Source organism: Grampus griseus (assembly GCF_964374135.1).
Source record: "Grampus griseus genome assembly, chromosome: 17".
Taxonomy (NCBI): domain Eukaryota; kingdom Metazoa; phylum Chordata; class Mammalia; order Artiodactyla; family Delphinidae; genus Grampus; species Grampus griseus.
Window position 1 is genome coordinate 36671504 of NC_139011.1, and position 14679 is coordinate 36686182.

At 39.4% G+C, this 14679-nt stretch overlaps 1 protein-coding gene across 1 annotated transcript in view; it reads right to left on the reverse strand.

Moving 5' to 3' along the window:
* VPS13B (vacuolar protein sorting 13 homolog B) overlaps positions 1-14679 on the reverse strand; it is an 803413-nt gene that overhangs the window by 131863 nt on the left and 656871 nt on the right. The window contains exon 39 of the mRNA XM_082674491.1: positions 14340-14524. Coding sequence (XP_082530617.1) covers positions 14340-14524 — 185 coding nt within the window. The remainder of the gene's footprint in view (positions 1-14339; positions 14525-14679) is intronic.

Sequence of the window (14679 nt, forward strand, 5' to 3'; positions counted from 1 at the left end):
AAAAACATTATGCTAAATGATAGAAATCAGTCACAAAAAGTCAGAAATTATATGATTCCATTCACATGAAATGTCCAGAACAGGTAAATACATAGAGACAGAAAGTAAATTAGTGGTTGCTAAAGGCTGGGGGAGGGGGAGACTGGAGAGTGATAGCTGAAGGGTACTAGATTTCTTTTTTGAGATGATGAAAATGTTCCGAAATTGACTGTGGGGATAATTGTACAACTCCATGAATATACTAAGAACTATTGAATTGTACTCTTTAAATGCGTGAATTGTATGGTATGTGAATTGTATCTCAAAAAAGCTGCTAAGAAACTGTTAATAGTATAAGAGAATCAAGATTCTTAACTTTGATGTAGCATTTAAAATGTTGCTACAAAATAAGGTAAGGTTCTCAAGTTTGATTTTTTTTCTTTTCCTAACTAGGAGTTGAATAAGAAAATTGGAAGGCCATGCATGCTTAAAAATATATGAAAGAAATGAATTTTTCAGACCAATGTCTTTATGAAAAGAATGGGTAAAAGGATAAAGAATTTTTAGTTTGTAATCAAAACTCAGTTTTTCCCCTACATTCAAAATCTAGGACAGAATAAGAGACAAATTGGCACCCGGAGACAGTAAGCCTTAGAGGAAAGTAATACTTGCTAACATTTATAAACCATTAACTATGTGCAAGACAATGTTCTAAGTGCTTTTCACATCTAGCAATCATTTATTCCTCCCAACAATTCAAATTATTATGCTTAATTTACAGATAAGGAAACTAAAGTACAGAGAACTTAAGTATTTTGCCCAAGATCACCCAGTGGACCTTGGATCTGGACCCAGACACTTTAGTTCCAGAATCTTTGCTCTTTTTTTTTTTGGCCACTCGGCTTATGGGATCTTAGTTCCCCAATGACCAGTGGACCACTGGACGGCCAGGGAATTCCCAGAATCTTTGCTCTTAACAACTAGGCTATACTGCCTCTCTGTACTTCACTTTTCTCTGTTTGTTACTTTCTCAACAAGGTATTGTAGCTTTCAGGAAACGAATCATACTTTTTAAATAATGGTTTTTACTGTGACTCTCATTGGGGGAAATACTTCTATTTGGGGAGAATAATTCATAAAAAGATGATCATAGGCCATCAGTTCATATTTACTGTCCTTTTTTTAAATTTTTATAGCTTGAACATTTTTTAATACTGAGCAATAAACATCAAACACGCTGATTGCTAGGCATAGTTCTTCGTTTCCAGGAAAAAAAAAAGCTTCCCCTCCCTCCTTTTTAAATATAAGAGTATTTAATAGGAAAAGAGAAATAGGCTAATAAAATTTCTACCACCAAATAAAGTGACAGGACAAAAATGACTTCAGTATTCTTCCAATTTGCAAATGTTTTCCATTTACTTTAAAAGCACGTCTTATTGACAGATTCCTTCTCCACCTCTTACTTTTTTGAAGCCCAAGGAATGCTAGCATTTCAACCTCTTTATTTATTTATTTTTATTTCAAAAATCTCATTTGTTTTTTAAGTTTTGTCCACAAATTCTGCTTCAGCAGACTATTTACTAATGAAGTAGAAAGTGAGTTCTCTTACTGTACCATAGACTAAGTGATGAATCAATTTCACAAGCAGGCCAGAAGCAGAAGCAGGTCACAGGGCTGGCTAGCACAGCAGACAGTGTGGACCTGGATCCCCAAGAGTTACATCTGTGATGCCAGCAGGGACTTCCGGTTGTCTCCTGAGACCTCTCCTTCCCTTCTTCCTTAGCAAATGAGTCCCAATTTCCCCTTTAACGAGGAGTAGCTACGTGGTACAGTTCTGGACTCTGGGATGTTGGCAGCACAGTGTGCAGGGTGTGGGTTCCAAGAAACATCCTCCTCTGCTCTGTTTTGGTTCCTTCCTCTTCCTCCGGCTGGACTGGGGACAAGATGCTTGAAGCATGTGCAGCCATCTTGGACCATGAAGGAAAAGCAAGTGCTGGGAACAGTAGAGCAGCAGGAAGCAAGAAGACACCTGGGCCCTCATGACTTTGTAGAGACACATACAATCCTAGACCACCTACCTTCAGATTATTCTCATGTATGATAGGAAAAGAAGCTTGTTTTGCCTAAGCTGCTGTTATTTTGTATTTTCTATCCCTCACATCTGAACCTAATCCTAATGGACACAGAGCTCCAGTAGCTCTGGCAGTATTTCTTGTTGGGATTCATCATCAAAGATTCATATACAGTTTACAGGCGTCTATAAACTTCTTGAAATTGTATGTTAAATCTTGTGTGCATTCATGCACTTCTCAGGGGAGGAGGCGCACAGCAACTCATTTACCTTTTCAGACCCTCAGCTTTCTTACCTGTAGTTAGGGGAGAACACATTCACTTCTGTAGTTGACTTCAGGAGTAGATCTAATCTGCACAGTTAGGAGCATGGTGATAATGCCCAGCATGAGAGGCGCCCCTCTTATTTCCAAAATTTTGTAAACAGTCTTACCATATTTCCTATGGAGCTTAAATCTAGCTGCCATCTATGATTTCTCTTACTCCCTCTCATTAAATTACCCTATTAGTTGTCAAAAACATAGATTATTTCTCTACAATGTCTCCTGCATTCCTTTATTTTTCTCCACACCAGTTACTACCTCCCCTCATGACAGCCTTTGTCATCTCTTCTCTGAGACCCCTGACAGGTCTTCTCATTTTTTTAAAAAAATTAATTTATTATTATTTTTTGCCATACCATGCGGCTTGTGGGATCTTAGTTCCCTGACCAGGGACTGAACCGGGGCCCTGGCATTGAAAGCGCTAAGTCCTAACCACTGGACTGCCAGGGAATTCCCAGGTCTTCTCAATTTTGGTCTCTTCTTACTCCATTCCACTCTCTACCAGACTATCAGATTAATTTACCTCAAGTCCTGGACTGCCAATGGTTCTCTAATGCCCATCAAATGAAATACAAACTCCATATTCTAAAAAGTAGTCAAGGTAGTACAACACGGAAGAAAAACTTGTGGATTCATAAAAACCTAGACTTGAGTCTCGGTTTTACCTCCTTACTTGCTTTATGATCTTGGAAAGATTATGTAACTTCTCAGACCTAAGTAACCTTAGCTCTAAAGTAGAGATAACAGTACCAAGCGCACAGGGTTACAGAGAAGATAGAAGAGACACGACATGTAAAAGGACAAGTTTGGAATGTGTTACCTTCTTTCCCTCCATGGAATGGTCGTACTAAAAACCCAGGTCTGCAGTTTATCACTTATCCACTAACCCCTTACTTGTATAACCTGTGCTGGTCAAACCAGATTATTTGCTACCTCCCAAGCATAAGTTCTGTCTTCTCTTATTCAATTCTGAAATTTTGTTCAGACTGATTTTTTTCATCATATGCCCTTTCCCCTCATTTTATATGTTGAAATCCCATATGGCCTTCAAGGATCCTCTCAGTTGCCACCTCCTCTGTGAAGCCTTTTCCTAATGTTTCCAGTCAGATGTAAACTCTCCTTGTTTAAAAGGCATGTTCGTTATGTGTCTCCTATATCACTTCGCAGTTCTGCCTTGCCTTACTTTGTGTAATTGTTATTCCTCCTAAAAGACTATAGGTGCCTCCATATATACAATGGAATATTACTCAGCCCTAAAAAGAAGCGAAATTGAGTTATTTGTAGTGAGGTGGATGGGTCTAGAGTCTGTCATACAGAGTGAAGTCAGAAAGAGAAAAACAAATACCGTATGCTAACATATATATATGGAATCTAAGAAAAAAAAAAAAGGGTTCTGAAGAACCTAGGGGCAGGACAGGAATAAAGACGCAGACATGGGGAATGGACTTGAGAACATGGGGAGGGGGAAGGATAAGCTGGGATGAAGTGAGAGAGTGGCATGGACGCATATACACTACCAAATGTAAAATAGGTAGCTAGTGGGAAGCAGCCGCATAGCACAGGGAGATCAGCTTGGTGCTTTGTGACCACCTAGAGGGGTGGGATAGGGAGGGTGGGAGGGAGACACAAGAGGGAGGGGATATGGGGATATAAATATACGTATAGCTGATTCACTTTGTTATACAGCAGCAACTAACACACCATTGTAAAGCAATTATACTCCAATAAAGATGTTAAAAAAAAAAAGACTATAGGTGCCTTGAGAGCAGAACTAGAGTCCTCTCCCACTCTGTATGTCTTATGGCCCTAGCACAGGTCCTTTTATCAGTATTTACTGAATTAACCTCAAAATTCTCAGGCGGAGCTCTTTTTAATATATTTCTAGATCCTTTTTAAAAAATACTTTTACAATACTATGAAGACAGAATATTTAAAAGTGTATCCAGGGAATACTCTTATTTTAGGTTCCCCTTCATTGTCCAAAAAAGGAGGCAATGGCTTCTGGATGCAAAACACTTAGCAGTCAATCCAGCACTGTTACCCATCATTCAAAACCATTTATTATTGTGTCCAGTGGGTACACAGGACGTTTTCTTTCCTTTATTTCCTAAGAGTCAGGCTCTGCCTCTTACTTCCTCAAAGGCCACAAGACTTCTTCTTTTCTGCATTTCAGCAACAATGAATTTCATATCTGGCTTTAAGCACCACTCCTAAAGATGATGGATAGGAGCAAAGCCTTCTGGGACACATTAGTACAGCTGCCAGTGGGCAGGAGGTGCTTATAAAATAAAAAGGCTCAGGATTCTGGGAACATATGTGCAGCTATAAGTGAACCGCCCAACACAGCTGAAAAGAAACACCCAAGAACTCTTCCTTTTATTCTTTTTAAGTTGTGCATGGAAGAGGCAAATCATATTAGATTGCAAGTAATTCTCTGAAGGTTTCTTTTTCTGTAGTGTCACCATGTACTAATATCATAACCTTTACCTATCAGGTCCATGTGCTTTAGAATCACAGGAAGCTTGTAATGTCAAGTTTAAAGCAGCAAAAGTCTAGTTTTTAATTTATTGGGTAATACTGAGTATTACTCTCTGACTTGGAACATTTTTGCACATAATTACGAAAAAAGAATGAAATCCACGCAACTATAAGATTTAATGAAACTTCACTTCAGTCTGTGGATAAGTATGTAAGATAAAATGTTATTAGAAAATTAAACAATTAAATCACTAAGCTACGGATATTAGGCATCACATCGTAAACTCAGTTTCAAGAACAGAAAATTATTTTATGTATAAAGCTCTCATATATCATTAGAACCAAGAGAGTATTTACAGAATCTGTGGAGTTGCTAATGTGTTACATAGTCACTGCATTAAAAAGGAAGCACTGACCAAGAAAGATACTTGGGGAAAAGAAAATATCTCATATGTATCTGTAAGACATAGAAACTTGCCTAATCTGTATTTTGAGAAGATGCCTGGGGAGGACAATGAGAAGATTTAAAAAAGTGATGTGAGGTTTATCTCTAGATGCAGATAGCCTGTGATGTGCAGAGAGAAACAGCTTTGACAGATATTTGCAAAAGAGAAAGCTGGAAAAACCACAGCAAAAAGGAGTAAATTTCTTTTAGTGAGGCAGTCTTTTTAGAGTCGCCTCCTCCTGTCAGTGGTGACTATTCTCCAAAACCACAGACCATATATAAAAGGCTTCCCTCTTGGAAGGGTAGAATACACTGTGAAGATCTTCAGATTTGGTCAGACAAGAAAGAAGCAGCTGACTGCATGAGGCCAGTACTGACCATGAGTTTGGCCAGGTTAGCCAGGGTGGCAAACAAGAGCACTAAGAGACACGATATAGGATGAATCCCTTCACGGGTATCTGCAAAGCTCACAATGACCCCTAATTCACAGTCATGCTGGTGAATGTGATTCCACCCCATGGCCTTAGCTAAATGGGCCAAGAGCACCTGACACTAAACTAGGTCAGTCAGGAATGTGGAATGGGACCAGAGGTTGGACTTGTAAATGTGACTCTGGGAGCTCTGGGAGTTGTCAGGGACTACCAGGTGGTCTGAGAAGCAGGGGAAAAAAAAAGCGAGTCTGTTGAAAAGGAAGAATAAGGCAAATATGGGGAAAGACGCAGAGAAAAGTAAAAGTAGGTAAATACTCCCCTGGATTCCTGTCTTCCACTCCTGGCCCTATCCTTTACTAAAGACCCAGCTGCATTTTGCCCTTGGCCTCTAGGACTCACCACTGTATCTTTTTTTTTTTTTTCCTCACATCTTTATTGGAGTATAAATGCTTTACAATGTTGTGTTAGTTTCTGCTTTACAACTAAGTGAATCAGCTATACATATACATACATGCCCATATGCCCTCCCTCTTGAGTCTCCCTCCCACCCTCCCTATCCCACCCCTCTAGGTGGTCACAAAGCACCGAGCTGATCTCCCTGTGCTATGCAGCAGCTTCCCACTAGCCATCCATTTTACATTTGGTAGTGTATATATGTCCATGCCACTCTCTCACTTCACCCCAAGTTCCCCTTCCCCTCTGGGCCCTCAAGTCCGTTCTCTACATCTGAGTCTTTTTTCCTACCCTGCCATTAGGTTCATCAGTACTCCCTTTTTAAATTCCATATATATGTGTTAGCATATGGTATTTGTTTTCCCCACCGTATCTTGATACTAGCTCTCTCCTCTATTCTTCGCTAGGCCAGCTTCAGTGGGGTTTCTGCTACCTGCAACCTAGAGGACTGTAGCTGACATACTACCTTGGAGGCACTGACCATGACCATGTGGGAAGGTGGTGTCTTGTCTAGCAGCCATTTGTATCAGTGAAAGCATTCCATTAATCACATGCAGAGCCATCATTCTCAACAATTATTATGACATTAACAGACTACAAACACAAAAAGTGTCTTTCTAAGAAAACAGGGCTTTCTTGGTCTAACACAGTGGGATCGAGGTTCTTTGGTCAATTGAGAGGATGACGATGAGGATGATGATATGATGATAATGACAGCAGTTACAGAGCACTGTAATAATAATTTACTGAGCCTTTACTATGAATGACACTATGCCAGGTGCTTTATATACATTATCTTTACTCCTCCCAACTCTTCAAGGTAGTAACAGTGGGATTTTGTTTGGAAAGGTTTGTGACATACTGCACAATAGAGCCGTCATTTGGGAGAGGTCAGCATGCTGGGCAGGCAGGTAGCCGCAAGAGGGTACTTAGCATGATGGATTCACCATGATTTAAGATCTGGCCATTGGTCTTGCAGTCTCAAGAAATTTCCATGGTGTCCTAGCACTGGCTAGATTTAGGAATGCTGAGTCATGTAACAAAGTTCACTAGAGACTGATATATAAACCAGATGCCAAGTTATTAATTTACCATAAGATGTATCACTGCCAAGCAGCCTGGATACTGATGCTGGCCTGAGAAGTGTATGAAACTCTCTGTAGACAGATTGCATCAGGAGTCAAACTATTAGAAGGTTGTTTGGGGGGTTAGATGATTTGAATGTTAGACATAGAGATCTGACAGCTGCTACATTCATCTTCATAAAGGGGATTTAGCTCCCAGGTGAACCAGACACTTAGGCACCATTTCTTTGAATGCTGCCAGGAGGGCTTCTTCCAACAAATGCTTCCATGACCATCCTAGGCTTCTAGAGCTCACCAGTTCTCCTTCTGAAGGAAACATTCTTTTTTTAGATATCTTTATACCCAAACCATCTTGTTTCTGGGAGTCCTTTTATTTATTTAATGTTATTTTGCATATCTTTGGTCTGATTCATTATTTCATGATTTAACAGTTTGAAGCAAAGGAATAATTTTATTTTCCTTCTTTCCACATTTCTCAACAGAGTCCCTCACTGTCACTTAAATGTGACAATACATCTACAAATGTATTGTAGATGTGTCCCATTTGTAGATGTGTCAAAACAATTCCATTGTTTTACAAATAAGGTAAAGAACGTAAGTTTTGGAGTCAGAAAGACCTGAGATGAAATTCTGGCTCTCCCACTTCTTATGATTCAAGAACACTTAATTTCTCTTTATAAGTTTCCCCACTCATAAAATGGGGATAATGCCCACCCCTCAGAATAGAACGAGATTTAATGGGGTTATGTATGCAAAGCACTTAGCACAGTGTTGGGGGTCAAACACAAAGACCATCCTAACACTTTGGAGGAAAAATAACACAGATCTCAACCATTTAGATTCTCCTTGGCTTCCAAGTATACGTTTTTTTTTGTTGTCTTCCAATGTGGTTTCACTTTGATTTTTATAGTCATATTAGTGTTACTTTAAAAACTAATATCCATGACTTTTAAACTGGATAAACAAAAATGAATTGGGCATGAGTGCACTGATTTCTTTGGCTTACCATTCTCTTTCTCCACCAGAAATAAACCAATGACACAGCTTGCTTTTGTCTTTTTCTTCCTGTTATCCTTGAGAAGATATCTTTTAAGGACTCTAGTCATATAAGAGTTCTGCACCTAATTCTGAAGCTTGAAAATGCCTTTTTAACTGAGAAAGTGCTATGAAATTATAGAGCTTTAGTAAAAAATTTATTCTTTTTTTGCCAATTAATTCAATTTACTCTTCAGATGTCAGAATTCCCCAAATTACATGATTCCTTCTATATAATGGGTCTATTCTAATATATATTCAGCTATTCTATCTCCTGAGTTTGCATATGCAATTATGTCCTCTCTTTTCCATTAGATTATAAACCTTACAAGAGTAGGGACAGATCTTCTATCTCTTTATATCTTCACTGTCTATAGTATCCTATATTGATATTGTAGTGTAGTATCCTATATTGATATTGGGAAGATATTCAACAATTACTTGTTGATGATAAATGCTATGAAGTAGAAATAAAAACAACAGATATATATGTTTATCTTCTCATTTGTTAACTATATTCACATTTTCTGAAGGTGTAGATCTGAATTTAAATATCTTGTTTAATTTTTCTAATGTAAGGTTTTTTGAACATGTGTTAATTTTTCCCTACATTACCTAAACATGCTCTTTCCCTTTTATTTGACTTTAACGCCAGTAATCTTATGTACACCCTAGATATTTCTTGCATTAGAGAAATTCCTGACTTTAGCTCCTGTATCTTTCCTTTTAATCCATACAGTTACGTTATCCTTCATTTCACTCCTTTAACTTTACTTCACAGCTATTTAAATTGCTTCAGTGATCCCAACCCAACATTTAGTGTTTATCTTGAATTGTAATGTTCAAGCTTTACACTCTTGAGATCCTTGGGGAAAGATGTTATTTAGTATGGGCTACTGTCACATACCTAACGAAGATACCTAAAAATTTAGTACGATACATAAATGAAAATAAATATAAAAACAAGAATAATACAGTATTGAGAGAACAAGAACAAGCACGTCAGATCTGTGTGAGAATTAAAATCTCCATTACCAATTCCACTACAAAGGATGAATTAAAAATTTACAATCTGAGAACACGGGTATTTCCTAAATGGAATCCTCAGTAGGCAGTGTACACAACAGGATGAGGAGAGAGGAAAACTTACAGTATGTGCCAGACACAGTGCCAGAAATTTCTTATATTTCAGCTCATTTAAATAGCACAACATTCCTTCTAGGTTGATGACATTACTCTAACTTACAGATCCTAATTTTTTTTTGTGGTACGCGGGCCTCTCACTGTTGTGGCCTCTCGCGTTGCGGAGCACAGGCTCCGGACGCGCAGGCTCAGCGGCCATGGCTCACGGGCCCAGCCGCTCCGCGGCATGTGGGATCTTCCCGGACAGGGGCACGAACCCGTGTCCCTTGCGTCGGCAGGTGGACTCTCAACCACTGCGCCACCAGGGAAGCCCAGATCCTAATTTTATTGACATCTAAATATACTATTAACACTTAAAATTTAATGTGATAAAACTGACCACAAAATAAGCTCCTTTGGTTTTCTGTGAACATTAATTTCAGGGTCTTTATTCTGAACCTATGGTTAGTTTAATATTATAGACATGTTTTCCATATTTTTCAGTATAATCGCAAAATAAATTCCATAAAGTCATTTGAGGAGCCTGTTTATAAATCCTAATATTAATTATGGAAAGAGATAAAAACAGATATATTTAAGGGTTCTGTAAGTGAACTCTATAAGGTCAGTTTCTTATGAACTAAATGGTCCTGAAGGAAAAAATTAATCCAAGCTTGATTCTGTTTTTAGGACTAAAACCAAGGAGATGAACTTGTTTTTGTATTTAAGGACGAGCCTCTGCCTAGGGGGCAGTGGGCTTGGCAGAAGAGTCAATGATCTCACCAAGAGTCTGTGTAATGTAATGACATTAGACTGCCTGTTTATAGTAGGTAATGCCACTGAAGCATAACACAGTGCATCCTGCCATAATTCAGTTTGTAAAACCAAATGCATTCAATAGTGCCATAAAATAATGACAAACAATGCAGTGCTTTTGAATCATACAGAACAGGAGCACAGACATCCATGTACTCATTGATCCATTCAATATACTGAGCACCTCCACTGCAATGGATACTATACGGAGCATAATGAAAATTAGATGTGATCATTTCCTTTGGAAACCTACAGTCTAGGAGGGAGACAAGATACGGATAATTAAAATGTGAGGAATAGGTGAGAAACAGCATAAAGGTGGTGCCATGAAGTGTTACAGAACTTCAGAGAAAGGCAGTATCATGTTTGGAGATGGTGTCCAGGAAAGGCTTCATGGAATAGATGGCACTGGAGCTGTCTGGATGTGTGGATAGGATTTCAGCAGAAAAGGGAGACTCAAATGAAGAGGGCGTGGTACGGATGTGGGAGACCACAGGCTGGTTCGGGAATGCTGAATAGGCCAGTTTGATTAGAGCATAGATCACGCAGAAGGGAAGGAAAGGCAAAGCTGGGTCGGGAGGTTCTGCAGGGCCCTCAAGGTCAGTCTAGCAGTGATAGGACCGCTGAAGGTTTTTCTCAGGCAATGACACAATCCACCTGTTCCTTTAAGAAGTTAGCAGGATAGGTTGGAAGGAGAAGAGATTGAAGGCTAGAATTTCACTTAGGAGGCTTTTTAGTGGTCCAGGCATTTGCCTGTGAAGAAGTGGAGGGAAGGAAATTAACATTTATTAAGAGCTCACTATGTGTAAGGCACTTATTTGTTTTAGCGATAATATTTCACTTAAATCTCGTGACAACTCTGCAAGGTAAATAGCATTAACTCCGGTGTTCAGTTGAGGAAATTAAGGCTCTAAGAGACCAGCAGTTTGCCTATGGTCACTGAGTTAGTAAAATACAAAGGGGGAGGGGAACAGGAGTCAGCAGTTGAGACTTTAATGTCTACATTATCTACACTATACCGTGTTGATAAAGGGCTTTCTTTTTATAAGTTCCCTGCTATTCAGGATTGGTACTTCAATATTTTAGTGGTGCCTCCAGTACAGACCTAGAGATAATCACATAGAGCAGGAAAATGATTCTGACAACAGAGAGGTTTAATGCTGAATGCTTGAATGCTGAAAATAGGGAAATTCTTCTGCCCCAAACAACCAGAGAAACTTGCCTGCTAGACAGAGAGCTTCTGATGAGTAGACAGTGTCTTATCTGGCTCTGAATCCCCAGGAGTATGCTCAGGGTTTGGCACTGCAAGCACTCAAGGAAAGAGCTGTCATACTTCTACAGATGAGGTCACCCCAACCCTTGGGACAAATTCTGCTCCTAGCTGGGGGAATATAAGCTTAGGCTGGGAGCTCAGTAGCATGGCAACTTTCTGCCAGTCCTGCTCTGTTCTTCCATCCCAGCTGTCAATTCTGGGTGTTCTTTCTTACCACTGGGATCAAGGTTTCCCCTTCAGCTTAGAGTAGGTACAACCCTGTCTTGCTTCGTAGGCCAGCACCCTTGTCTTTGAACTCTGCCATGTATCAGCTCCTCTTTCCAACAAGATATGAAATGTCGCAGGACCTCTCTGATACCAGCTCTTTGCTTGTTGAAACCTGCCAGGCTTCCTTCACACAATGCTTATGTGCCAAGTCTACTGTATAGGCCCCTCGGACTATCCCAGATCTCCTAGACTGCTCCAGCTGGTCTGTAGAGCTGTTAGACCCCAGCTCTCCCTGATCTAGCCTATGCTTCTGCCTGATGAAAAGACTTTTGACGATAATCACTGTAATAGTCCTGGTAGTACACAGACTTACACAGCACTCACCATGTGCCAGGCATTGTTCTGTGTGTCTTATAAATATTAATTCCTATAAGCATGACATTATTAGTGGCCTCATTTTACTAATGAAAGAAAAGCAAAACAGAAAACCTGAGGCTGAGAGATTAAGTTACTTATCGAAGGTGACACAGTTTGCGAATGGCAGAGCCAGAATTTGAACCCAGGCATTCTGGCTATAGTTCATTCTCTTAACCACTATGCTCTCCTGCCTCTCCGGTGGCAGTGAGAAGATGAACATGTCACTAGTGAATGTACTTACTACCTTAAATGCTCTGTTTAATACAACTGGCATAATACTACCAACCAATAGTTATCAGGCTTATGTTAACTAACATGTAACTATAAATCTGAATCCCAAAATCAGTTATAAAGAAGCCTTTACATAATGCTGAAACTTTGATATATGAGTATTTTCATTTTTTTTTTTTTTTTTTTTTTTGCGGTACGCGGGCCTCTCACTGTTGTGGCCTCTCCCGTTGCGGAGCACAGGCTCCGGACGCGCAGGCTCAGCAGCCATGGCTCACGGGCCCAACCGCTCCGCGGCATGTGGGATCCTCCCGGACCGGGGCACAAACCCGTGTCCCCTGAATCGGCAGGCGGACTCCCAACCACTGTGTCACCAGGGCAGCCCAAGTATTTTCATTTTGACTGAAAATACTACAGATGTTCTACATTTAGGCAAGTCTAACAAGACAGCAGGATTCAAAGACAATGCCAGTTTATTTAGCAAAAATAATCCAAGAATACTGGGAGAGAAGATAATCATGAATATGACCTTGACAGAAGCGGAAGCAAATGTGAGGATTTAAGAATCAAAGCAGAGTTGCTAAGAGGGTAGATCTTAAAAGTTCTCATCACAAGAAAAAAAAAAACAAAAGAAGGTAGATACTGTTGACATCTTGTCAAACTGGATAGTTCTGCATACTCTAGTTCACTTGACAAAATGATGACACATTTCATTGTTATCAATTCAGAAGGTGAACATCTGACTATATTATAACCAGGAATTTAAACAAGAATTAAATAAGCATATAATAATACCAATGTTAATATGTACTGTGGTCTCCTCTGATTTGTATTATTATTCTGAGTTGTTAAGTGTAGAGCAGTCATTAAAAAAACTGGCTCATATTTCTATACCAGGGGCTGGAGATAAGTGATCAAGACATACAAGAGAGGTAGGCAGTGCAGAGATCAGAGGTCCTTACAAGCCATAGTAAGATACCGAATTCTGTTAGCCTTAAAGGGAGCCACCATCAGGTTTTAAGTTAGGGGAGTGACGTAACCTAACCTACATTTTCAAAAGATCACTCTAGCTGTTGTTTGGAAAATGCATTACAAGGAGTCAAGGATGGAATCATAGAGACCAATTAGGAAGCTACTGTAGTAGGGAACAGAAGATGGTAGCTTGAACTCAAGTTGTACCAGTAGAAACAGAAAGAAGTAGATGGAATAGGGACATATTTGGAGGTAGAGCTGACACAACTTATTGATGAATCAGATGTGAGCAGTTAGGGAAAAAGAGCAATCAGGAATGACTTCCAGTGGATGGTTATGTGATCTAGTAACAGGTGGACAACTAAGAGAAAAACAAATTTTAGGAGAAATTCAGATCCGTAGAATATTAATAAGTAGAATAATAATATAGTGCTATCCACACTCAGGGAAATGACAAGCAAAAAACTTTCCACAAAATCATACAGAATACGATCACTGGTTAGATGGTTTTCCTATCAGCCTACCACGAGGCCCAAGACCATTTTCAGCTCGGGAAATGAAATGAAAATTAAGTCATCCTTTCTGGCCCTTATGGGGACATATCTCATTTCATAGAACAGTTCTAAAAATGCTGAAGAGTGTGAGCACATGGTAGGTCCTCAGAAAATGTGTGTTGAACTCAATGACACCTGTTTGTCCCATTACTACCTGGAGACTATGTAAGCTACCTGTAACAGGTTGAAGAGTAGAATTAAGAACTCTCAGGATTGCCATGTACCATGAATCTGAATGACATTATTCTCTTATTATACAATTTCTAGTATGTGTGTGTCTCGTGTGTGTGTGTATGTGTACATATGTATGTGTTTGTATACGCACATACATGTGTATTTCTCTCTGATACAACTTATGGAGAAGATAGGTATGCTCCCAACATTTTTATTATGATCAAATCAGCACTTTCCCACACTGTCTTTTATTTTGAAATGAAGAGCCATTCCATACCTGTAGCATATCACCAAGGTCTGCTGTGCTAATATCTGGATCCTCTGTGGTGTTGAAGGGCACAGGAGTTATGTGTACAAGGGTGAGCACTCTAGGTTCTGGATATCTCCATAACATCATCCCTGGGCTATCTTCAGTTTCATTGTAAAACAAGACTTCATAGACACCAGGCATTTTCAAAGCTTCTGTTAAACGAAAGTGTAATTAATTGTATGCTTTCGAAGGGGAACATGTTGGTTTATTACACAAGAAAAAATTATGAGTATAAAAGAAAAGAATATAAAGAAGCTGGTTGATCATGTTTACATGGTTTAAGATAGGAACAAATCAAAAATTTTCC